Raw genomic sequence first — 27,320 nt, 5'->3', positions numbered from 1 at the left:
CTGTCACTTGAGCCTGCAGGATATGGTTACAACAGGGACACACAAAAATGATTTAATGTGAAACTCCTAGCTGAAAAGGAGTCTGAAAAGTCACTTCGAAGAGAGGAAGTGTAGTCAATGAAAAATTGGAACTGGATCCCTTCTTGTGAACCAATGAGTCAGCTTGGGAAAGAAGGATTGTTTCCGCGTACATGGATTGCAGGCCCTAGCTGCGTTAAGAAGATGAATTAGTAAAGATTTTTTTGTACCTGGACTTTGGGAGCAGTTTAAGATGCAACCAACATACTACAGGGTTGGTGATTGTAAATTTGAAAATTATTTAGGTAATTTGAGTTCAAAATTGTTTAATCATAACGAAATTCCAAAATGCATACCTTCTTCATACATTCAACATTTGTCATCTAAAAAAAAGAAAAAGCAAGATAGTTTTGAAGGTATTTGGTATCACATCATTTTAAGTTTGTAATTCATCTCCTGATATTTGATTCACATTGAAGGATGATAAGAGAGATGAATTATATATTTTATCTGTTCAGGAAAGGATGTTCTGAGATCTTTTTCCCATTTCTGAGGAAAGGAATCAAAAGGCAGGTCATATTGTACTAGGTTACATAGTATAGGGGTACCCATTGTATGCAGAGTTTCTCAAAATGAGTGAGTGGTTGTGAGAATTCCTTATAGTCAGGCAAAGCATGGATAAAGCCGGAGAGTTTGGTGTGTCTCCAGAAGCCAAGACCTTGTGTAATCTAGTATGTCTGTCTGTGGAGGAAATGAAATGCTTTGCTTAGAATTAATTATTTGTCATCTTATGACTGTGGTGGCCTGTGACAGTTGAAATTGGAGAGGGGTATGTTGTGCTGTTCCATTTGCAGATGTAAGCATCAAAGGAGCAAAGTGTTTATCAAACTCAGTGATGGGTTTTCATGGCTTCTCCAGCTCATGTAGCACCAAAAAGAGGGAAAGATATAAGATAGTGTTCAATCGTTCCCAAATTTTATTGTCTCTGTGATAGCACCAAACAATTATACATGCCAATTCTGCAGAGTGACACAAAATAGGGTCAGGGAAACCAATGCCACCCTTGGGTTTAGGCAGAAGAAGCATACCTATGATGCATTGTGAGTCTCCTGCTTAGCTGAATTTGATAAATTCTGTATGAAGGGTTTTCAGGAAGCTTGGGAGGAATTGTGACTAGTAGAGTTTGTAATAGGTGAAGCAGTCTAGACAAGGCATTAATTTTGAGCATGTTACATATGTTAAATATGGGTTTATAAGACTTGCAAACTGCATTATGTTTTATGTAGATTTTACACAGTGTCCCACCTTTTTTGGAATTGATGTTATAGCTATTTTTCATTAAATATGTTTTAATAATAAGTATAAGTAATGAATAAAGGGACAATATACAGCAGCACAATGTAGAGATTACATTAGATTCACAAATAGGAATACAGCATATATAAGATACAAACAATAGAGGGAATAGATCCAGTGCATAGTATTCAGGAGTTCAAATGAGATGTAAACTGCAATTGAGATTCCCTTTTAAACGGAGAGCATGTCAGTGAAGTAATTCTGCCTCAAAGGTGATGTCCCAAGAGACAAGGAAGTTGAAAGAAAAGAATAGAAAGGAAATAAAGAAGAGCAGAGAGAGAGAGAGAGAGAGAGAGATCCAGCGATCCATATAGTGCATAATTCAGAAGCGGATTAAGCGTTCAGCTAAATATTCATATATATTGCCCATGGACCCCAAGTGTTTTCAGATTGTTTCACTGTATCATTAATAACACTAGCAATTTTCCCTGCCAGACGTATTTAATAAAAGTCGATCTGATTGTCCAAAAAAATGTTTGTGGTATTTTAATGGGTAAAGCCTGCAGGAGATATAGGAGAAATGACATGATGCTCATCTTAAGGACATTGCTAGAGATGAGCGAAGAAATGAAAAATTCGATTCGACTGATTCGGCGAATTCGTGGACAATATTCGATTCGAGTCGAATAAATTCGCTGTGAATTTAACTTAAAAAAGGGTGTTTCTAGGCTTCAGAGAGACTTAATATTAGTGCAGAACACTGTACCTTTAATTTAAATGCCCTTGGAGTCTGCTGGGGAAGAGAAATAATACTGTCTGTCAGTATGACATGCAGATGAGTGCCGTCGATCTTAGAATCACTGCACACTTCACTCCTTTGGCCAGTCACGGGGCCAAAACCAGTGTTTGGAGCCACAGTGTGGCGGTGGAGGCAGCAGCAATGGGAGGCCATACAGCAACCTATGACAAAATGGAAACCAGCAGGAGCGTGAGGAGACCTGAAAGTGGCACATGGCAGAGTGGGAGCAATGGGAGGCGGTACAGGGACCCAGGTCACACTGTGGGCCCAGCAGCAGCGTGACCAGGCGGTACGGGGGCCCATGGCCAATATGGGGCTTGGTGGCACCTATGGAAGGCCTGTAATCTGCCAGCAACCTATGACAAAATGGACAACCGCAGGAGTGTGAGGAGATTTCAAAGTGGCACATGGCAGAGTGGAAGCAATGGGAGGCCGTACAGGGACCCAGGTCACACTGTGGGACCAGCATCAGCGTGAACAGGCGGTACGGGGGCCCATGGCCGATTTGACCTCATTCATCCCATAGTCCTGCCGACTCACGAATAGCGTGGCCTCCTCAAAGGGCCTGAGCAAGCGCAGGTGTCACACATGAGCTGACAATGGCTGACATCTAAGTTACACAGGGAGTACCTTTATCCGCTTTTAACATCAGGAAATCTGTGATGGCCTTTAGCTGTTCGTAAAGGCGGTCTAACATATGTAGGGTTGAATTACACCTTGTTGCAACGTCACAGCATGAGGAGTCGGTACGGGGGCCCATGGCAGATTACATGTCTGGCAGCAGCAATGGGAGGCCCGTAATCTGCCAGCACCCTATGTCAAAAAATTAAACACACCAGCAGTGTGAAGAGACCTGAAAGTGGCACATGGCAGCAGAGTGTGGCGATGGAGACAGCAGCAATGGGAGGCCGTACAGGGACCCATGAGAGACTCTGGACTTGGCAGCAGCATGAGGAGGCGGTATATAAGGGCCCATGGCAGATTAGGGGCCTGGCAGCAGCTATGTGAGGCCCGTAATCTGCCTGCACCCTATGTCAAAAAATTAAACACACCAGCAGTGTGAAGAGACCTGAAAGTGGCACATGGCAGAGTGTGGCGATGGAGACAGCAGCAATGGGAGGCCGTACAGGGACCCATGAGAGACTCTAGACTTGGCAGCAGCATGAGGAGGCGGTATATAGGGGCCCATGGCAGATTAGGGGCCTGGCAGCAGCTATGTGAGGCCCGTAATCTGCCTGCACCCTATGTCAAAAAATTTAACACACCAGCAGTGTGAAGAGACCTGAAAGTGGCACATGGCAGCAGAGTGTGGCGATGGAGACAGCAGCAATGGGAGGCCGTACAGGGACCCATGAGAGACTCTGGACTTGGCAGCAGCATGAGGAGGCGGTATATAGGGGCCCATGGCAGATTAGGGGCCTGGCAGCAGCTATGTGAGGCCCGTAATCTGCCTGCACCCTATGTCAAAAAATTAAACACACCAGCAGTGTGAAGAGACCTGAAAGTGGCACATGGCAGCAGAGTGTGGCGATGGAGACAGCAGCAATGGGAGGCCGTACAGGGACCCATGAGAGACTCTAGACTTGGCAGCAGCATGAGGAGGCGGTATATAGGGGCCCATAGCAGATTAGGGGCCTGGCAGCAGCTATGTGAGGCCCGTAATCTGCCTGCACCCTATGTCAAAAAATTTAACACACCAGCAGTGTGAAGAGACCTGAAAGTGGCACATGGCAGCAGAGTGTGGCGATGGAGACAGCAGCAATGGGAGGCCGTACAGGGACCCATGAGAGACTCTGGACTTGGCAGCAGCATGAGGAGGCGGTATATAGGGGCCCATGGCAGATTAGGGGCCTGGCAGCAGCTATGTGAGGCCCGTAATCTGCCTGCACCCTATGTCAAAAAATTAAACACACCAGCAGTGTGAAGAGACCTGAAAGTGGCACATGGCAGAGTGTGGCGATGGAGACAGCAGCAATGGGAGGCCGTACAGGGACCCATGACAGACTCTAGACTTGGCAGCAGCATGAGGAGGCGGTATATAGGGGCCCATGGCAGATTAGGGGCCTGGCAGCAGCTATGTGAGGCCCGTAATCTGCCTGCACCCTATGTCAAAAAATTAAACACACCAGCAGTGTGAAGAGACCTGAAAGTGGCACATGGCAGCAGAGTGTGGCGATGGAGACAGCAGCAATGGGAGGCCGTACAGGGACCCATGACAGACTCTAGACTTGGCAGCAGCATGAGGAGGCGGTATATAGGGGCCCATGGCAGATTAGGGGCCTGGCAGCAGCTATGTGAGGCCCGTAATCTGCCTGCACCCTATGTCAAAAAATTTAACACACCAGCAGTGTGAAGAGACCTGAAAGTGGCACATGGCAGCAGAGTGTGGCGATGGAGACAGCAGCAATGGGAGGCCGTACAGGGACCCATGAGAGACTCTGGACTTGGCAGCAGCATGAGGAGGCGGTATATAGGGGCCCATGGCAGATTAGGGGCCTGGCAGCAGCTATGTGAGGCCCGTAATCTGCCTGCACCCTATGTCAAAAAATTAAACACACCAGCAGTGTGAAGAGACCTGAAAGTGGCACATGGCAGAGTGTGGCGATGGAGACAGCAGCAATGGGAGGCCGTACAGGGACCCATGAGAGACTCTAGACTTGGCAGCAGCATGAGGAGGCGGTATATAGGGGCCCATGGCAGATTAGGGGCCTGGCAGCAGCTATGTGAGGCCCGTAATCTGCCTGCACCCTATGTCAAAAAATTTAACACACCAGCAGTGTGAAGAGACCTGAAAGTGGCACATGGCAGCAGAGTGTGGCGATGGAGACAGCAGCAATGGGAGGCCGTACAGGGACCCATGAGAGACTCTAGACTTGGCAGCAGCATGAGGAGGCGGTATATAGGGGCCCATGGCAGATTAGGGGCCTGGCAGCAGCTATGTGAGGCCCGTAATCTGCCTGCACCCTATGTCAAAAAATTTAACACACCAGCAGTGTGAAGAGACCTGAAAGTGGCACATGGCAGCAGAGTGTGGCGATGGAGACAGCAGCAATGGGAGGCCGTACAGGGACCCATGAGAGACTCTGGACTTGGCAGCAGCATGAGGAGGCGGTATATAGGGGCCCATGGCAGATTAGGGGCCTGGCAGCAGCTATGTGAGGCCCGTAATCTGCCTGCACCCTATGTCAAAAAATTAAACACACCAGCAGTGTGAAGAGACCTGAAAGTGGCACATGGCAGAGTGTGGCGATGGAGACAGCAGCAATGGGAGGCCGTACAGGGACCCATGAGAGACTCTAGACTTGGCAGCAGCATGAGGAGGCGGTATATAGGGGCCCATGGCAGATTAGGGGCCTGGCAGCAGCTATGTGAGGCCCGTAATCTGCCTGCACCCTATGTCAAAAAATTAAACACACCAGCAGTGTGAAGAGACCTGAAAGTGGCACATGGCAGCAGAGTGTGGCGATGGAGACAGCAGCAATGGGAGGCCGTACAGGGACCCATGAGAGACTCTGGACCTAGCAGCAGCATGAGGAGGCGGTATATAGGGGCCTATGGCAGATTAGGGGCCTGGCAGCAGCTATAGGAGGCCCGTAATCTGCCAGCACCCTATGTCAAAAAATTAAACACACCAGCAGTGTGAGGAGACCTGAAAGTGGCACATGTTTGAGGCATGATTCATGGCGGATTTAGTCAGTTGTGTCAGGAACTGGTGGTTTGAAATCCAGACTAATCCACGCCTGATTCATTTTCACAAACGTGAGTCTCTCCACACTTTGGGTGGACAGTCGTGTCCTCCGCGGAGTTACAATACCTCCTGCCGCACTAAACACGCGCTCCGATGCCACGCTACTGGCCGGGCATGACAGCCTTTCAAGGGCAAATTCAGCTAGTTGGGGCCAAAGGTCAAGTTTCGTTGCCCAGTAGTCAAGGGGATTGTCTACCTCGGTTGGCAGGGTGCTGTCCAAGTAGGCCCAAGCCTGTTGTTTGAGCTCCTGCTCCAGGTCCACCTGATGCTGCTGCTGCTGCTGCGGCTGGTTAGTAGTTTCCTCACTGCGCTGGTGAAGAAAGCTACTCATCATCGACTGCAGACTGAGGCAGCCACTGCTGGTGGAGCTGCCACTGCTCCTACCACCCCACCCCTCCCCTGCTGCCATGCCAGCGGAACGCGAGCGCACAGGGCCCACAGTGTCTGAGGATGGACGTTGGCGCACAAAGGCAGAGACCAACTGACTACATAGGTGGTTTTTATAGTACGTAATTTTGGCCTCCCTCTCAGCAGGTGTGAAAAAGGCCACCATTTTGGACCGGTAGCGAGGGTCCAACAAGGTGGACAGCCAAAAGTCATCCCTCTGTCTGATGGTTATTATTCGGCTGTCGCTACGCAAGCAACCGAGCATGCTATGGGCCATTTGTGCCAAGGAATGCGAGGGACTCCCTGCCTCCATCTCCACAGCATACTGCCACGGTGCGTCTGGGTCCTCTGTCTCCTCCTCCTCCTCCTCTACCAGATGCTCCTGCTCCTCCACTCCTGTCCGCTGAGTGGAAAAACCACCCATTTCACTCAATAATTCCTGAGCACCAATGTCCTCCTCTACCTCCTCCTCTTCTTCCTGTCCTGCCCCCACAGGGGTCATGTGGCGTTGAGATCTGTGCGCCACGTCTACCGCACCCTGACCAGCCATTGTTAACAGCATTTGTTCCAGGACGTGCAACAGAGGAATGACGTCGTTCATCCCATAGTCCTGCCGACTCACGAATAGCGTGGCCTCCTCAAAGGGCCTGAGCAAGCGGCAGGTGTCACGCATGAGCTGCCAATGGCTGACATCTAAGTTACACAGGGGAGTACCTTTATCCGCTTGTAACATCAGGAAATCGGTGATGGCCTTTCGCTGCTCGTAAAGGCGGTCTAACATGTGTAGGGTTGAATTCCACCTTGTTGCAACGTCGCAGATCAGGCGATGCTGTGGAATTCCGTTCTGCCGCTGCAGCTCAATGAGGGTGTTCTTTGCGGTGTAGGAATGGCTGAAATGCATGCACAGTTTACGTGACATTTTAAGGATGTCTTGCAGTGGGATGGTGGATTTTAGGAACCGCTTGACAACCAGATTGAACACGTGAGCCATGCATGGCGCATGGCACAACCTTCCTTGACGCAGAGCAGACACCATGTTCTTTCCGTTGTCAGTCAACATGGTTCCGATTTTTAGTTTGCGCGGAGACAGCCATCTGTCGATTTCTCTGTTCATTACACTCAGCAGTTCCTCCCCTGTGTGACTACGTTCGCCAAGGCATACCAGGTGCAGCACAGCGTGACACCGTTGCGCCCTGCACATGTGATATGCCGGTCGGGTAATGGGACTTGGCACGGGGGTGGCGGCTGAGGACACGGCGGAAAAAGAGGTGGTAGAGGCGGACATGCTTGCTGGACCAAGGACGTGCAAACGTGGAGGCAAAAGCGTCGTGACCTGTCCAAGTTGCTGGTGCGGCTGTGCCGGCACCACGTTCACCCAGTGGGCCGTAAATGACATGTACTGTCCCTGACCGTAGTTACAGCTCCACACGTCGGCGCTGCCGTGCACTTTGGCAGAGACCGACATGCTCAAAGACTGGCCCACCATCTCTTCTACATGTGAATGCAGGGCTGGCACTGCCTTTTGGGCAAAGAAATGACGGCTTGGCACTCTCCACCGCGGCGCGGCACAAGCCATCATTTCTCGGAAAGGTGCTGAGTCCACCAGTTGGAAAGGGAGGGACTGCAGCACCAGCAACTTGGACAGGAGGACGTTCAGCTTTTGCACCGTCGGGTGCGTGCTCGCAAACTGTTGTCTCTTGGATACGGATTCCAAGAAAGACTGTTGACGGAATCCGAGAAGAGGAGTAGCAGGAGAAGGAGCATCTGAACGAGCGGAAGATGCCAATGAGCGACAACTCCCCTCAGCAGAGGTGTTGGAGCCTTGACTGGCTGATAGAGGGCGATTGACGACGTCGGGTGACGGAGCAAGTAACGGAGCGGGTGATGGAGCGGGGGCTGGGGCAGGCAGAACCGCCGTATGTTTATCACGGTTTTCCCAGGCCACCGAATGGTGACGCTGCATATGCTGACGCAACGCTGTAGTCCCAACATGGGCCCCCTGGCCACGCTTGCATTTCTGGCCACATAGTCGACATACGGCTACGTTTACTTCCTCGGGCGGCTTGAGGAAAAATTGCCACACCACCGAGTAGGAAACTTTGCCCCCGCTACTCTTCACTGGCTGACTGCTACTTCCTCCGTGCGCACCGGCACCACTACTGGCCGTGGTGGTAGGCTGCAGTGGAGCTGGTGCTCTACTCCGTGGACGTTTGGCTCCACTGACACTGATGCGACCCTGCTGCTGTCTCCTGGGCAACCCACCGACTGTTTTGCTCGCTGCCAAGCTGCCACCCTCTTCTCCTGATGATGCGGAAGAAATTGCCTGATGACGACGAGGCTGCCAAGTGCGATCAACCTCCTCATCATCAAGTAGGGTCTCCGCCTCACTACTAGCCCCCTCGGCTGCGTCTGGGTCAGGAGACAGACCTGTCTCTAGACCGGCTACCGAGCCACTCTCCTCGCCAGTACTTGTTCGCTTGGCTGCTGAAAAGGCCGATGTCTCCCCCCGTTCCTGACCGCCCTCTGTTAGCTCTTCCTCACTGTACAGTGGGGCTGAGCCCACAGCATGCGATACTTCGCTTGCTGAGGGAACAGCAAAGGACAGGGGCAGGTAGAGGACACGTGATTTCAGTGGGCTTGGTCCCGGGCCATGCCAACTAACGGTTGTGTCTGACGTACCCACCGACCGTTGGCTGTAGGTGTCAGAGGTGACCTGGGAAGAGGAAGACGACCGAGCCAACCAATCAATGACGGCAGGGTTGTCGGTGGAGACACGACCGCTGGATGACACCGGGAGCACTGGCCTCTGGCTGCGAATACTGCTGCCTCGACCCCTTCCTCTGCTGCCACGTCTGCTCGCTCCTAAAACATTGCCTCCTCTGCCACTCCTCTGCATGTTGTCTGACATACTATTTAATTCAACGATTAGGTGTCCCTGAGTAACAATTCTCTGGCACTCAGTAACAATTCTGTCTGTCCCTGAGTATGAATTCTGTGGCCCTGAGTAACAACTCTGTGTCTGTGCGAGTAACAATTCTGTGTCTGTGCGAGTAACAATTCTGTGTCTGTGCAAGTAACAATTTTGTGTCTGTGCGAGTAACAATTCTCTGGCACTCAGTAACAATTCTGTCTGTCCCTGAGTAACAATTCTCTGGCACTCAGTAACAATTCTGTCTGTCCCTGAGTAACAATTCTCTGGCACTCAGTAACAATTCTGTCTGTCCCTGAGTATGAATTCTGTGGCCCTGAGTAACAATTCTGTGTCTGTGCGAGTAACAATTCTGTGTCTGTGCAAGTAACAATTTTGTGTCTGTGCGAGTAACAATTCTCTGGCACTCAGTAACAATTCTGTCTGTCCCTGAGTAACAATTCTCTGGCACTCAGTAACAATTCTGTCTGTCCCTGAGTATGAATTCTGTGGCCCTGAGTAACAATTCTGTGTCTGTGCGAGTAACAATTCTGTGTCTGTGCAAGTAACAATTTTGTGTCTGTGCGAGTAACAATTCTCTGGCACTCAGTAACAATTCTGTCTGTCCCTGAGTAACAATTCTCTGGCACTCAGTAACAATTCTGTCTGTCCCTGAGTAACAATTCTCTGGCACTCAGTAACAATTCTGTCTGTCCCTGAGTAACAATTCTCTGGCACTCAGTAACAATTCTGTGTCTGTGCGAGTAACAATTCTGTGTCTGTGCAAGTAACAATTTTGTGTCTGTGCGAGTAACAATTCTCTGGCACTCAGTAACAATTCTGTCTGTCCCTGAGTAACAATTCTCTGGCACTCAGTAACAATTCTGTCTGTCCCTGAGTAACAATTCTCTGGCACTCAGTAACAATTCTGTCTGTCCCTGAGTATGAATTCTGTGGCCCTGAGTAACAATTCTGTGTCTGTGCGAGTAACAATTCTGTGTCTGTGCAAGTAACAATTTTGTGTCTGTGCGAGTAACAATTCTCTGGCACTCAGTAACAATTCTGTCTGTCCCTGAGTAACAATTCTCTGGCACTCAGTAACAATTCTGTCTGTCCCTGAGTAACAATTCTCTGGCACTCAGTAACAATTCTGTCTGTCCCTGAGTAACAATTCTCTGGCACTCAGTAACAATTCTGTCTGTCCCTGAGTAACAATTCTCTGGCACTCAGTAACAATTCTGTCTGTCCCTGAGTATGAATTCTGTGGCCTTGAGTAACAATTCTGTGTCTGTGCGAGTAACAATTCTGTGTCTGTGCAAGTAACAATTTTGTGTCTGTGCGAGTAACAATTCTCTGGCACTCAGTAACAATTCTGTCTGTCCCTGAGTAACAATTCTCTGGCACTCAGTAACAATTCTGTCTGTCCCTAAGTAACAATTCTCTGGCACTCAGTAACAATTCTGTCTGTCCCTGAGTATGAATTCTGTGGCCCTGAGTAACAATTCTGTGTCTGTGTGAGTAACAATTCTGTGACTGTGCAAGTAACAATTTTGTGTCTGTGCGAGTAACAATTCTCTGGCACTCAGTAACAATTCTGTCTGTCCCTGAGTAACAATTCTCTGGCACTCAGTAACAATTCTGTCTGTCCCTGAGTAACAATTCTCTGGCACTCAGTAACAATTCTGTCTGTCCCTGAGTATGAATTCTGTGGCCCTGAGTAACAATTCTGTGTCTGTGCGAGTAACAATTCTGTGTCTGTGCAAGTAACAATTTTGTGTCTGTGCGAGTAACAATTCTCTGGCACTCAGTAACAATTCTGTCTGTCCCTGAGTAACAATTCTCTGGCACTCAGTAACAATTCTGTCTGTCCCTGAGTAACAATTCTCTGGCACTCAGTAACAATTCTGTCTGTCCCTGAGTATGAATTCTGTGGCCCTGAGTAACAATTCTGTGTCTGTGCGAGTAACAATTCTGTGTCTGTGCAAGTAACAATTTTGTGTCTGTGCGAGTAACAATTCTCTGGCACTCAGTAACAATTCTGTCTGTCCCTGAGTAACAATTCTCTGGCACTCAGTAACAATTCTGTCTGTCCCTGAGTAACAATTCTCTGGCACTCAGTAACAATTCTGTCTGTCCCTGAGTAACAATTCTCTGGCACTCAGTAACAATTCTGTCTGTCCCTGAGTAACAATTCTCTGGCACTCAGTAACAATTCTGTCTGTCCCTGAGTAACAATTCTCTGGCACTCAGTAACAATTCTGTCTGTCCCTGAGTATGAATTCTGTGGCCCTGAGTAACAATTCTGTGTCTGTGCGAGTAACAATTCTGTGTCTGTGCAAGTAACAATTTTGTGTCTGTGCGAGTAACAATTCTCTGGCACTCAGTAACAATTCTGTCTGTCCCTGAGTAACAATTCTCTGGCACTCAGTAACAATTCTGTCTGTCCCTGAGTAACAATTCTCTGGCACTCAGTAACAATTCTGTCTGTCCCTGAGTATGAATTCTGTGGCCCTGAGTAACAATTCTGTGTCTGTGCGAGTAACAATTCTGTGTCTGTGCAAGTAACAATTTTGTGTCTGTGCGAGTAACAATTCTCTGGCACTCAGTAACAATTCTGTCTGTCCCTGAGTAACAATTCTCTGGCACTCAGTAACAATTCTGTCTGTCCCTGAGTAACAATTCTCTGGCACTCAGTAACAATTCTGTCTGTCCCTGAGTAACAATTCTCTGGCACTCAGTAACAATTCTGTGTCTGTGCGAGTAACAATTCTGTGTCTGTGCAAGTAACAATTTTGTGTCTGTGCGAGTAACAATTCTCTGGCACTCAGTAACAATTCTGTCTGTCCCTGAGTAACAATTCTCTGGCACTCAGTAACAATTCTGTCTGTCCCTGAGTAACAATTCTCTGGCACTCAGTAACAATTCTGTCTGTCCCTGAGTATGAATTCTGTGGCCCTGAGTAACAATTCTGTGTCTGTGCGAGTAACAATTCTGTGTCTGTGCAAGTAACAATTTTGTGTCTGTGCGAGTAACAATTCTCTGGCACTCAGTAACAATTCTGTCTGTCCCTGAGTAACAATTCTCTGGCACTCAGTAACAATTCTGTCTGTCCCTGAGTAACAATTCTCTGGCACTCAGTAACAATTCTGTCTGTCCCTGAGTATGAATTCTGTGGCCCTGAGTAACAATTCTGTGTCTGTGCGAGTAACAATTCTGTGTCTGTGCAAGTAACAATTTTGTGTCTGTGCGAGTAACAATTCTCTGGCACTCAGTAACAATTCTGTCTGTCCCTGAGTAACAATTCTCTGGCACTCAGTAACAATTCTGTCTGTCCCTGAGTAACAATTCTCTGGCACTCAGTAACAATTCTGTCTGTCCCTGAGTAACAATTCTCTGGCACTCAGTAACAATTCTGTCTGTCCCTGAGTAACAATTCTCTGGCACTCAGTAACAATTCTGTCTGTCCCTGAGTAACAATTCTGTCTGTCCCTGAGAATGAATTCTGTGGCCCTGAGTAAGAATTCTCTGGCACTCAGTAACAATTCTGTCTGTCCCTGAGTAACAATTCTCTGGCACTCAGTAACAATTCTGTCTGTCCCTGAGTAAAAATTCTGTGGCCCTAATAACGTTTCTGTGGCCCTAAGTAACAATTCTCTGGCACTGAGTGAAAATTCTGTCTGTCCCTGAGTATGAATTCTGTGGCCCTAACTAGCGTTTCTTTGTCCCTACATAACGATTCTGTGGCCCTCATTAACAAGTCTGTGTCCCTGAGTAATGGTTCTCTGTCCCTAAGTAACTTCTCTCTGTCCCCAATTCTCGTTTCTGTGGCCCTAACTCTGTCCCTGTCCCTAGTACAGAGCGGTCTGCCTCTGTTCAATGACTGCAGGCAAATGAAGATTTCCAAAATGGCCGCTATATATACCTCGACCATTACACAGTGCTGGCTGGCTGGCTGCTGATTGGCTGATGCGATCACATGTCGTTGAGGAATGCATTATGGGGCAGCGCGCCTTGTCTGCGCGCCTTCCCCGACATCCCCGCTCCGTCGCCGCACATGTCAGCCGCCATTTTCGGAAAAATTTCGATTCGCGCGTCCGAATTAGGCTGTTTTTCGGATTCGGCACGAATCGAAATTTTTCCGATATTCGACTCGAATTCCACTTCGGATACTTCGATTCGCTCATCTCTAGACATTGCACCTACCAAACCAGAGATGACTAAAGATGTATATAAAAGTAATTTTACCCTTTTTCTTACCAGAAACTTGGTATGTGTAATCATGATATTCCTCCCATATTCCTCTTGTAGAAAAATAATTTTACCCACATTCTTATCAGAAGCAGGTTGAATATGTTCCTTGGAAACTGGTTAAATATATTTCTTGTTAAGTGTAACCATGATATCCCCCCATAATCTCCATGTATAAAAATAATATACCCATATTCTTATCAGAAGTAGGTTAAATATGTTCCATGCTAGGTGTAACTATGATATTCCATTCATAATCCCCATGTAGAACAATAATTATTCCCTAATTCCTTTCAGAAACAGGTCAAATATGTTATGTAGGATGTGTAAAGGTAATATTCCCCCCCTATAATCCCCTTGTAGGAAAAAAAAATATACTCAAATTCTTATCAGACTGTTGTGATCAGAGGATAAGACCTCGTGGGACTGTAACTCAAAATCTAGTGGGCCAATGGATACAACTAAACAGGTGTACCTGGGTACCGATCCTCACAGATGCAGGAGCAGTGTGGCTGCATGCAAACAGTAGTGTGGCAGAGTCACAGGATCTAAGGAGCCACCCGGTCTTCACCAGAGCTACTGGAGGGGTGGATGTTGCACTGCGTGGCAGCCCCCAGGTTGCACCTCTCCAACACACCCATGCGGGCACAGTACCACCAAAAAGCACTCTGGAAGGATCTGGGGTGATCAAAGAGTTAATTGTGTGTTGTGCTCACACTGTGTGCTGTTTTACTAGGGAGACATGCTGCTTTCCCTCTCTCTTCTGTACAGAGAGAGAGACAGCAGTGTGTCCATGCTGACAGGAGAGAGATCTGTGTTGTTTACACACAGATTTCTCCCCTCTCAGCTTTAGCGGCGATCACCGAACACAGCCTGGGACCCGGTGATTGACATCTGCTGCAACCAATGACAGCGCGGGTAAGGCGGCGTGTGCTTATACCACATGTGGTGTCACCATACTCAGGAGGAGTAGCAGCATAAGGTGTTTTAAGATGTAATTCTAAGTTTGCCTGTGCTGTGTTTTAGAAATATCTTATAAATTGACAACTTTGTGTAAAACACTACATTTTCGTTTTCTTTCCAAAAAATGACATGTTCAAAAGAATTATGATGCCTCATAGAAAATACGTTGGGGTGTTTGCTTTCCAAAATGTGCATTTTTCAGGTGTTTCCATTGTCCTTGTGCTGTAGGGCCTTCAAAAATGTAATAGGAAGTCAGAAAATTAGATGCGTAATTTATGCATCATTTACAGTCATGGCCGAAATTGTTGGCACCCTTGATATTTCTCCAGGAAATCATGTATTTCTCACGAAACGTATTGCATTAACACATGTTTTGCTATACACATGTTTATTCCCTTTGTGTGTATTGGGACAAAACAAAAAAAGGGAGGAAAGAAAGCAAATTCGACATAATGTCACACAAACCTCCAAAAATGGGCTGGACAAAAGTATTGGCACCCTTTCACAACTGCGGATAAATAAGAATGTTACAAGCATGTGATGCTCCTGTAAACTCACCTGGGGCAAGTAACAGGTGTGGGCAATATAGAAATCACACCTGAAAGCAGATAAAAAGGAGAGACGTTCACTTAACCTTTGCATTGTGTGTCTGTCTGTGCCACACTAAGCATGGACAACAGAAAGAGGAGACGAGAACTGTCTGAGGACCTGAGAACCAAAATTGTGGCAAAATATCAACAATCTCAAGGTTACAAGTCCATCTCCAGAGAACTAGATTTGCCTTTGTCCACAGTGCGCAACATTATCAAGAAGTTTGCAACCCATGGCACTGTAGCTAATCTCCCTGGTCGTGGACGGATGAGGAAAATTGATGAAAGATTGCAACGCAGAATAGTCCGGATGGTGGATAAGCAGCCCCAAACATGTTCCAAAGACATTCAAGCTGTCCTGCAGGCTCAGGGAGCATCAGTGTCAGCGCGAACTATCCGTCGACATTTAAATGAAATGAAACGCTATGGCAGGAGACCCAGGAGGACCCCACTGCTGACACAGAGACATAAAAAAGCAAGACTACAGTTTGCCAAAATGTACTTGAGTAAGCCAAAAGCCTTCTGGGAAAACGTCTTGTGGACAGATGAGACCAAGATAGAGCTTTTCGGTAAAGCACATCATTCTACTGTTTACCGAAAACGGAATGAGGCCTACAAAGAACAAAACACAGTACCTACGGTAAAATATGGTGGAGGTTCAATGATGTTTTGGGGTTGTTTTGCTGCCTCTGGCACTGGGTGCCTTGACTGTGTGCAAGGCATCATGAAATCTGAGGATTACCAAAGGATTTTGGGTCGCACTGTAGGGCCCAGTGTCAGAAAGCTGGGTTTGCGTCCAAGATCCTGGGTCTTCCAGCAGGACAATGACCCCAAACATACGTCAAAAAGCACTCAGAAATGGATGGCAAAGAAGCGCTGGAGAGTTCTGAAGTGGCCAGCAATGAGCCCAGATCTAAATCCCATTGAACACCTGTGGAGAGATCTTAAAATTGCTGTTGGGAAAAGGTGTCCTTCCAATAAGAGAGACCTGGAGCTGTTTGCAAAGGAAGAGTGGTCCAAAATTCCGGGTGAGAGGTGTCAGAAGCTTATTGATGGTTATAGGAAGCGACTGATTTCAGTTATGTTTTCCAAAGGGTGTGCAACCAAATATTAAGTTAAGGGTGCCAATACTTTTGTCCAGCCCATTTTTGGGGTTTTGTGTGACATTATGTCATATTTGCTTTTCTGCCTCTGTTTTATATTTGTTCCAATACATACAAAGGGAATAAACATGTGTATAGCAAAACATGTGTTAATGCAATACCTTTTTTGTGTGAAATACTTGATTTTCAGGAAAAATATCAAGGGTGCCAACAATTTCGGCCATGACTGTATGCTGCTCAAAGGTGCTTCTTGGTATTTGTGCCCCTCTATTTGGCTAGGTTGTGAAAAAGCTTATATATGTGGTATCCCCTTACTTAGGATGAGTATCAGAAAGGGTTTTAGGGTGTAATTGCAAATATGCGTATGCTGTTTGTGTTAGTATGAGTATGCTGTGTGTCTTGTTAAAAGGACAATTTTGTAAAAAAAATTTCATTTTCCAAAGAATTGTGTGAAAAAATACAACTTCAAAATAATTCCCCATGCTTCTTATTAAATCCCTTGGGATATCTGCTTTCTAAAAAGGGGATCATTTGGTGGTTATTTGTACTGTCCTGGCATTTTAGGGCCTCAGGAGATGAGATAGGCCGTAAGTACATCAGGACTGATCAATTTTCAGATAGATTTGCATAGCTTTTAGACTCTCCAACTTTCACATAGACTAAATAAAATACACTGATTTGGGTTATATTTTACCAAAGAAATGTAGCAGATTAATTTTGGCCCAAACTTATGAAGAGCAAATATTGATATGCAAAATGTTATAACAGAAACTAAGAAAAACTTTTTTTTTTTCACAATTTTTGGTCTTTCTTCATTTAAATAGCACAAAGTAAAAAAAACCCGGTGGTGAATAAGTAGCACCAAAAGAAAGCTCTATTTGTCTGAAAAAAATTATAAAAATTTAATTTTGGTACAGTGTAGCATGACTGAGTCATTCAAAGTGTGAGAGCACTGAAAGTTGAAAATTGGCCCGGGCAGGAATGGAGTGAAAGTGTTCAATATTAAGCTGGTTAAACAAGTCCAATTGCTAAAAGTATGTAACTGCATAATCAATAAAGGTGTATTAATTGCTATGTTAATTTTGTCACAAGTATAATGCTCTACTTTATCACCTCTAGTGCAGTTTTCTTATGATAGATTACAATACATATACTGTTTTGCAGAATAATGGAAAAAGAGGCAAGAGAGAAATATGGCAAAATACTCGAACACAAACGAGCAGAGTTGAAGCTCAGAAGTGCAACGCAATCTCCAATTTCAGGTCTTATTGAAAATGCTGTGGTTGAAGTAAGTGGGAAATAACTGTTTTTGGAGTCAGCATATTTTCTTCATATTTTCCTAGATAATACAACTAATGATATTGTTGGTTGTATTTCTAAGGCTATCCATAAATGTTCAATTGTGTTAATAAAATTGACAGGAGATGGGACTTCTATTCTTCCTTGATTGCATTTCCACACTGCTGTGTCTGCTACATTGTTCTATCTGATTTAGCTGACAGGTAGTTGGGGGCATACACAGTGACAATCTCATTCCCGTTTCATAATAAAAAAAGAGAATTATCAGTGCCACCTACTACACATTGGAGAATTCACTGGGTGGTCTGACATTATTATTTGTGTTAGTTCCCTGTGCTCAGTCCAACACTTGTGCTAGTCGTTCTGCAGAAAATCAATGCTGAAACAGGAATGGCTGTAATAACCCCAAGCAGTAAAATGGCCTTTGGATGTGATCAAAAGTATTGAGGGCAAAATTGTAAAACATTATGCAATGCATGCACAATTTCCAAAGCTGTATCCCTTTAAAGTCCCTGCAAATACAGAAAATACTGTTGGTCTGCCAGAAATGCAGACCTATATTTTGTAGTGAGCAGACAACAGCAATATTTTTGTAAATTCTGTGGTATCAGCACTGCCCAGTATTTTTATAATGAACTGTTCAAATCAACCTCCTATTCTATTCTTCACAATATAGAGACATCTTTTTTTGGTCCCAAGATTATAGTTAGGAGAGTTAATTAGACTTAGATTAGAAAAAATCAACAGCTATTTTGTGCACTTGTTGAACAGATACAACAAAACACTTTGGTATATTTAGAAGACCAAAAGTGATCAAATAAGAGAAGTTCATTGTTAGGCTGATCATTATACAATTTTCTTGTACAATTTTCCTTTAGATTTATCAAAACCATATAATATGAAGTCAAACCTAAACACTTTCAATTTGTATGCGGTCGGGTAGGCTCTTGCACTACATAGTTGAAGGTAAATCTAAAGAAATTTGAACAAGAAAATTGTATAATGTGCGGCCAGCATTAGGCTTTACATACATTTTATAGATCCACCTATCCTTTTAACCTGTTCCCAACCGCGCTATAGCCAAAGGATGGCTACAGCGCGGTTGTGAAATCCTGCGATGACGTCCATGGACGTCATTCCAGAACCCGCCCCCCTGCGCGCCCCCGCCGGTGATCGCTGTGGCCTATGGACACAGCTGATCACGGGGTACGGTAAATGGCCAATCACGGTGGCCTTTTACCACATGATCAGCTGTGTCCAATGACACAGTGCTTACCTGGTAAATACAGTTGCTGGTTCACGCTGTCATAGCGTGAGGAAAGTACTGCCGAGAACCAGCAGTTGTCAGCAAAGGGATCGGCACTGACCATCAGGGCATTGATGATCAGTGCCCAGCATTGCCACCCACCTGTGCCCATCAGTGCCACCCACATGCCCTGCAGTGCCACCCACCTGTTCCACTCAGCAGTGCCACCCACCTGTGCCCAACAGTGCCACCCACTTTTACCCTTTAGTGCCAACCACCTGTGCCCATCAGTGCCAACCACCTATGCCCAGCAGTGCCACCCACCTGTGCCCTGCAGTGCCACCCATCAGTGCTGCCCACCAGTGCCGCCCACCAGAGTTGGCCACCAGTTCCGCCCATCCATGCTGCCCATCAGTGCCATCTATCAGTGCAGCATAATCAGTGCCAGCTCATCAGTGCCACCTATCAATGCCGCCTATCAGTGCCCATCAGTGCCGCCTATCCGTGCCACCTCATCAGTGCCCATCAGTGCTGCCTATCCATGCCTATAAGTGCTGCCTATCAGTGCAGCCTCATCAACGCACATCAGTGAAGGAGAAAAATTACCTGTTGCCAAAATTTTATAATAGATTCCAAAAAAACCTTTTTTTTTTTCAAATTTTTGCCTCTTTTGTTGTTTATAGCGCAAAAAATAAAACACCCAGTGGCAATTAAATACCACCAAAGGAAAGCTTTATGTGTGTGAAATAAATGATAAAAATTCATATGGGTACAGTGTTGCATGACCGCGCAATTGTCATTCAAAGTGCGACAGTGCTGAAAACTGAAAATTGGCCTGGGCAGGAAGGGGGTATAAGTTCCCTGTAGGCAAGTGGTTAAGGGAAACTTTAATGTGTTTTCAAAGTAGTCCTCCTAAATCAGTTTCCTTAAGTGTGTGTTTTACATTTACATGTTGTCAGGACTGTATTTCTACATACCTTTTTGTTGAATCTCCTTTTAATGATAGAATATTTGTTAGACAACTACAAGTGCCTTGATCATCAGCTGCTGAAATAAAACCTGTTAATGTGTCCATAGAACAGTAACAATGCCACTATGAATAATAGGTGGTTATACAGCTCCTTTAACCTGATATGCCTTTCTAAATAGACATTGTAGTGACACATATGTAATCTAACAATTCCTTCCCATTTTTTTTCCTTGAAAAGAAGGTATTTTTGTTTTCTCAAGCAGATATGTAGCACCCTCCTAGACAGGTGCTAGGTGTTAGATATAGTGCTGGCTCACTGTGAGACTGCATCTTTCCTTATACAGCAATGTATCACTTGTGGTAAACAAATAACCATAAGTCGGGACGAGCATCATGAAAACTATATCCAACTTATAGTAAAAGTAGGAGAATAGTGTGGAAAACAGGAATGGAAAAGAATAGAAAAAAGAAAAGGAAAAGAGTAAAGGATCAAGAGTGCGTCCAGCCAGTGATCCATTGCCTTCTCACCTGGGAGTCACCTCTAGGTGTCCGGCACCTATAAATAATGCAGCCAGGGGTTCCAAACCTTTTCAGATAGAATTTGTTTATCCTGTAAGATACTCACAATCTTTTCATTGTACATGATCCAGGTTAGCTTGCGCTTCATCAAAGTCAAATCAATCAATGGATTTTTCCAGCCTGTTGCTATAGCAATTTTGGCTGTCAAAAACATAAAGTAAATCAAAGTCTGTGTGTGTCTTGGGATATTTTTGAAAGGTGCATTCAAAATTACAGTCTGAGCATCTTTGGTAATGTTGACCGTGGTGACAGAACGTATAAGGGAGTGGACCCGTATCCAAAAGTGGACTTTGAGACAGGCCCACCATGTGTGAAAGGCCATTCCCACCTGACCACAACCCTGGAAGCAGTAGGATGGGGAGCCTGGGTACATTTTAGAGAGGTGTTCCGGTACTAAGTACCATCTAGCGTATACATTGTACCCTGCTTGGACCAATGCCATATTCCTGACTCATTTATGGATGCGTGCGTTGCAGGCCCTACAGCCCTCTGCCATGGGTGCTATTTTAATGTCTTTTTCTTATGCTATTTGATAGGGGAGTTTTGATGTTGGAGAGATTAATACTTTGTGCAATATTGAGATGCAACCTCGCTGTAGTGTCTTCTGCATACACTTGTTTTCAAACAGCGATCGCAAAGCAAGGTCAGAGATTGTTTTCTGCAGAAAGCATAGTGGTGGATTTGTTGCATATGGAAACTTATGGAGGGGGGCATCTCCAGATTTTGCACAAAGTATGAGGGATGCACACCCTTTTGGTCGAGAAAGTGTCCTATGCGGTAAAGGCCTTTATTCAGCCATTAGCTGTAATGGGTGGACTGCAATCCGGGTGGTTATAAGGGGTTAATAATGAGGGGAGCTACAGGTGTGTGGGAAGAGGATAAGGGCTATGATTTGCAAGAGTCCCGCAGACTTATAGAATGAGAGAGGGTCGGGAAAATGGTGGATTCACGACATTTAGAGGGGATCCAAAGCATCAAGTCTATAGGTAAGCGGGAAACTGTCAGGGCGGGGCTGTGGAACGGACAGGTAGGCCTAGTGGCAGGGTAACGCACTGGCTGACGACAACCACCACCAACAGACCGAAGTCCCTCAGGGCGCGGAGTCTAAGTCCCAGGCTGCCCTTCACCAGGGCCCCTGATGGTGGGGATGGACTTGACGCAGCCAGGAACCAGGTCGCGGCCCCCGAGACACCCCGGCTGCGGTAATGGCCACCACCAATAGCGTGTAGCTGGTGAGAATGACAATAGCGTAGTCAGGCAAGCTGGGTCGACAACAACGGGACAAAACGGTACAGAACAGTAGACCGAATCACAGGTCACGGGCCGGGTTCAGCAACGGAAGGTCAGATCGAAGGAAAACACAGAGAATGGTCTTAATCAGAAGCCGAGTCAGATACCAGAAGAGTCACGAGCATATACACAGAGCTGTAGGAAGACAAAGACACAAGACACAAGTGCAAAGAGCATGTGCGGGCCACATCAGCCACACCCCTCTGGGGGATGGACCTCAGAGTCCTGAAGGCATAGAAGGATTCCCACCATGCACAGCAGAATCCAAGATGGACGCCAGCACATGGAGTAACAAAACCTCAGGGAAAAGGTAGGACCTTGACAGTACCTCCTCCTCAAGGGCCCCTCCCCCTCCGCGGCTCAACAAAAGGTTTCTGAGGAAAGCGGGTATGAAAAGCGCGGAGGAGGGCAGGAGCATGGACATCCGCGGAGGGAAGCCAGGAACGCTCCTCGGGACCTTAACCGCGCCAATGAACCAGGAACTGTAACCGGCCGCGCACCAATCGAGAGTCCAGGATCCGGCTCACCTCATACTCCTCATGACCGTCAACCCGAATGGGACGGGGCCGAGGCAGAGAGGTAGTGAAGCGATTGCAGATCAGAGGTTTCAACAGTGATACGTGAAAGATATTGGAGATCCGCATCCCAGGTGGAAGGGCAAGGGCATAGGCCACCGGATTCACCTTGCGGAGAATGCGAAAAGGACCGACAAAACGGGGAGCTAGTTTGGGTGTGGGCACCCCAAGATTGAGGTTACGAGTGGACAACCACACCCGATCGCCGACCTGGTATGAAGGAGCGGGCAACCGTCTGCGATCAGCCTGTAACTTCTGACGCTGAGCCGAGTCCCTCAAAGCCCTCTGGATCTGCCCCCATGAAGAACGCAGGGCAGCAAGATGGTTCTCCACAGCCGGAATGTCCTGTGGTGAGAACCTCTCAGGTAATACCGCGGGTTGGTACCCATAGTTGGCCATGAAGGGAGACATCCCGGAGGAGGAGTTGACCGCTGAGTTCCTGGCAAACTCTGCCCAAGGCAGGAGATCGGCCCAATCGGCACATGGAGTAACAAAACCTCAGGGAAAAGGTAGGACCTTGACAGAAACAAGTCTGAGCCTCTAGGGAAACCCAGTCAGGCCGATAATGGCTATAATGGAGCTGACACAGTTGTGTGAATTGCACTGCAACATAATATTTCCACATGTCTGGGACCCCCAGACCACCCAAATTGTTAGGAGCATACACCATTGTACAGGCCAATCTACTGCCTTTGGCACGCCAAATAGTCAGCTTAACAGATGCTATTCTCCCCATCCATGACAGGGTCGCATCTGAGCACTTCTCTGCATCCTCCATTAATTTTTTGAACAGGGTCGGATAGTTAGCCATATAAAGAGATGAAATGTGGCCGTCAGTTCTGCCTATCCGTGCCACCTCATCAGTGCCCATCAGTGCTGCTTATTAGTGTCCATCAGTGCTGCCTATCAGTGCAGCCTCATCAACGCACATCAGAAAAATTACCTGTTTGCAAAATTTTATAATAGAAACAAAGAAAAACTTTTTTTTTCACATTTTATGCTCTTTTTTTGTTTATAGCACAAAAAATAAAACACCCAGTGGCGATTAAATACCACCAAAAGAAAGCTCTATTTGTGTGTAAAAAATTATAAAATCTCATATGGGTACAGTGTTGCATGACTGCGCAATTGTCATTCAAAATGCGACAGCGCTGAAAGCTGAAAATTGGCCTGGGCAGGAAGGGGGTATAAGTGCCCATTAAGCAAGTGGTTAATCAACGAAATTAGCCTATAATTAGCCACATCGCTAAGGTCTGTATGGGGTTTCAGAATGAGAGTTATAAATGCACGATTACAATCAGGGTCTATCGGGCCTCTCTTCTGGATGGCATTAAAATATTGGAAGGGCTGATGGCATTAAAATATTGGAAGGGGGAACCAGGAGAGCCACAATTTGTTTGTAATATAGGCCAGGCAGGGCTGTCTTTAATTTTGATTGGACCCTGGGCAAACATTTTCTTGGGCCTCCTCCATACAATTTATCTCATTACTTGTGCTGAAACATTCCATAAAAAGCAGCTAGACTCAAAATCAGTTTATTGCAGCAGATCAGGTTACAATTGGTTGCTGGAGGTTACAGCATATCATTACCGCTCACTGACTTTTTTGCTAGAGGTTACAATGCACATTACGGCTCACTAATTAGTTGCTAGAAGTTACAGCACATGATTTCTGCTTGCTGATTGGTTGCTAGAGGTTACAACACATCATTGCTGTTCACTGATTGGTTGCTAGAAGTTACTGCACATCCTTACCGCTTACTTATTGGTTGCTAGATGTTACTGTGCATTTTTACTGCTCACTGATTGGTTGCTAAAGGTTACTGCACATCATTACCACTCACCCATTGGTTGCTAGAGGCTACTGAGGTCAGTGTACAACTTGATCCACCCCATCAGTACACCTTTGCATCCTAAATTTTCCTGCTAACCTCTCTACCCCAAACCTCCCCCATCCACTCCACTCCAACCTTCTCCCCCACTTTAACTCTACATGCCTCCTTTGCTTGTCTTCACCCACCTTCCTTACCTCCGTAAATCCCCTCCTAGCTCAGCTGTGCACCTCAAACTGTAATTCCTTTTCTGCCTACCTCTGCACATCCCACATATGCACATTGCCTCCCCAGTGGGCAGCATTCAGCAGAGGTGATGGTGGCTGGAACCTTTGGGGGGGGGCTTAATATACATATGAATGCCACCGCTATTTACATATGAATACCACATTGCTGACACTATTCAGATATGAATGCTGTTGCTATTTGCATATGATTGCTAGTTATTTATATGTGAATGCTGACACAGCTGCACACTTGAGTCATCTGTACATGGCAATAGGGTACAGCTGGGCAGCATAAGTGACACCACTTCACACTGAGATATCAGGACACAGTGCAGGATAAAGACTTCAAGGAACAAGGGAATGTAAACCGGAACAGTTGGAAAGTATGGGGCAGCTGCTTTGGGCCCCACAACAATTATTGAGCCCAGGGCAGCTGCGCCTTTTGCCCCTCCTTAAAGTTGACCATGGGGTGGGCATTTTGCCAATCGGAGCTTACTTGATAGCTGACAGGACTTCATCAGTCGTTATGTCCTTTTCCAGGAGCTCCCGGCGTTCCTCCAAGAGGGGTGAGATTAGGAGATGAGCAATGATGTGATCAAAACAATCATTTTCTTTTGAAAATATTCCATTATTATATATAAATATTGCATGGGTAAATACTTTTTTCACATACAGTTGCTCATTTAAGGTATACCTGCTAGGACAAAACACAGTACACATATTTATCTTTACCACCGTTGCTCCACCACTGCAATTCCTGCTGCCACCCTGTAAAAATCCTGGTACTTCCAGGTATAAAGGAGAATGTAGCACAGGATGGAGGGGTGAATTGGGTTTTCTTTACTGAGAGGTTCACTTTAACCATTTCAGAGCTTTATTTCCTATCCTCACGAAGTTCAGTAGACCCACTGGGGGTTATTTACTAAAACTGCATAGTGTAAAATCTGGTGCAACTCTACAAAGAAACCAATCAGCTTCCAAGTTTTCTTGTCAGAGCTTAATTGAACAGGCTGATCTTAGAAGCTGATTGTTTACTATGCACAGCTGCACCAGATTCTGAGTTATGGTTGCCACCTCATCCCTCTAAAATCGAACACATATTAATTACACAGGTTCTGAAGCTAATTTAATGCAGATAAGGCACTGAGTGAGTTTAATTACAATCTCCTAGATTGTAAGCTCGAAAGAGCAGGGCCCTCGAACCCCTCGTGTATTGTATTGTTACTGTATTGTCTCATGTACTGTCCCCCCACTTTAATGTACAGCGCTGAGCAAACCTTTTGGCGCTATATAAACACTGTGTAATAATAATAATAATTACAACCTTAATCAGCTACAGAACCTGTATCATTAATGAGTGTTTGGTTTTAAAGGGATGAGGTGGCAACCCTATTCTGACGGCACCAGTTTTAGTAAATCTCCCCCATTGTGTTACTAGAATTATCCGCTAACTAATTAGCAGGACAGATCAAAGTGTGGTGAAGGTCTTTAGACTGATGGTTACAGCAAACAGCATAAAATAGAATAGCCAACAAACTCATGGCCAGATCAGTCGCAGACAAACTAATCCTAAACAGAGTATAGGATCCAGACAGGTAGATAGAAGAATAACTGACAATAGCAGAGATACCAGGGCGATGGTCAGGATAGGCAAAAGCAGAGCACAAATTCAGTCCCCACTATTTTCAGGAATAATCCAGGGCAGGAAACAATAAAAAATCAGTCTTAAATCGAGGTTGAATGCTCAGCAGTCTTTTAAATATTTGTGATTAGAGCAGGTGTGCACTAAAAGGGCCTAAGCTGCAGTGCTAAATAATGACCAACAGATGGTGAAGGCTCAAGAATGATTGTTATACTCATAAATCATTATTTTAGTTTATGAGTCATCATTCACTTGGAATAGTTCCCTTTGCTTCTTTCCTCAATAGTTACCTAACAGAATCTCACAGTTAACAACTACTTGAAAGGAATGCATATTTGAACAACAAAGGCCCCTTTCACACTGACACTGGCACACTGTCAGTTTTTCAGGTGGACCCAATCAAGCCATCCATAAACCTCTATGGACTGAGGGGGGTCAGCAGAGAAGTGTCTGCTGACACCCGCTGGCATCCAGTCCAATCCTGTACACCAAAAACAGACGGATGGGATCTGGTGGATCGGATCGGATGGCAGTCGGATGGAAACCATTTCCTTTCGTCCTCCCCATAGAAGACAGCAGACAGTGTCTGCTCTGCAGCAGCGGAGTAGACACAGACCTGCCATCAGCCTGCTAGGCGGGGATCAGCGGAGGGATCCCCCACTGAGCAGGCGAATCCGCTGACGGGTCCGCCCCATCTGAAAGGGGCCTAAAACTTATAACGTCATGCTTATATATTGACTTTTACATACAAAATTGATGCACAATGGATAATAAAACTTGCATGCAATGATTCCTAATTTTATATGATAAAAAATAGTAAGTAAATAGCAGATACCTGAAGCAGTACTACCAGATACCATTTTTAGCCTGTACACGTAATGAGCAAATATGCTCACATATGCATATAGAATACCATATTATTTATATTTTTAAACATTAAAACTGAAAGCCTAAATAGTTATCATACTGTATACAGTAGTTGGGCTGCATACAACACGTTTTATCCATGATCAGTAAAAATGCACTCATCCTAATTTTATCTACATTGTCTTAATGCTGTAAGCTAGGAATGAAAAAGTAAAGCAAGATATGGTTCTGTGTAAAAGAAGTGATCCTAAGGGATGTGTTACACTGGAAACTTTGGAGCAGAGATTTGTAGAAGCTAGAAATCTCTCTGCCTATTTTCTCAGGTGATTTGTATCTGCCTATAGAGTTGCTGTTGTAGCTGACTACAGTGTTTATTTAGGCAGCTACAAACTGTTGTGTGCCATATTCATAAGCATACCTATAGACTTGGGGGGACTGAGTATGGGACTGGTAATAAGGGGTAGAAGCAATGGCTTGCTTAATCTGGCAGGTCAAAACATATTTAATGGTGTTGGCATGAACCAAAATAGTGACAATTGTATTGGCACACTGTAGAAAATGGAATGTTCTAATAGTGGTGCAAAATATGGGGCTATAGGTGATGTCATTGGACAGAACTAATGCCCTTCTGTCACTCCCAGAAAAGGAGAGGATTATGACGTTTAAGGAGGAAGCAGGGAATTGATTCATTCTCAAGTAATCTAATTTTCTTGCAAGTTTAAACGCATTTATAA

At 45.8% G+C, this 27,320-nt stretch overlaps 1 protein-coding gene across 1 annotated transcript in view; it reads left to right on the top strand.

The window, feature by feature from the left end:
• Nucleotides 1-27,320, top strand: part of LOC149462635 (uncharacterized) — a 460,266-nt gene that overhangs the window by 79,604 nt on the left and 353,342 nt on the right. Inside the window, exon 7 of the mRNA XM_089676647.1 lies at nucleotides 17,225-17,348. Coding sequence (XP_089532773.1) covers nucleotides 17,225-17,348 — 124 coding nt within the window. The remainder of the gene's footprint in view (nucleotides 1-17,224; nucleotides 17,349-27,320) is intronic.

Source organism: Staurois parvus, unplaced genomic scaffold (assembly GCF_062004578.1).
Source record: "Staurois parvus isolate SC_StPar_1 unplaced genomic scaffold, SC_StPar_1.0 ptg000172l, whole genome shotgun sequence".
NCBI lineage: Eukaryota > Metazoa > Chordata > Amphibia > Anura > Ranidae > Staurois > Staurois parvus.
Note: the sequence above shows the minus strand (reverse complement) of the source record. Positions and strands in the feature narration are given on the sequence as shown.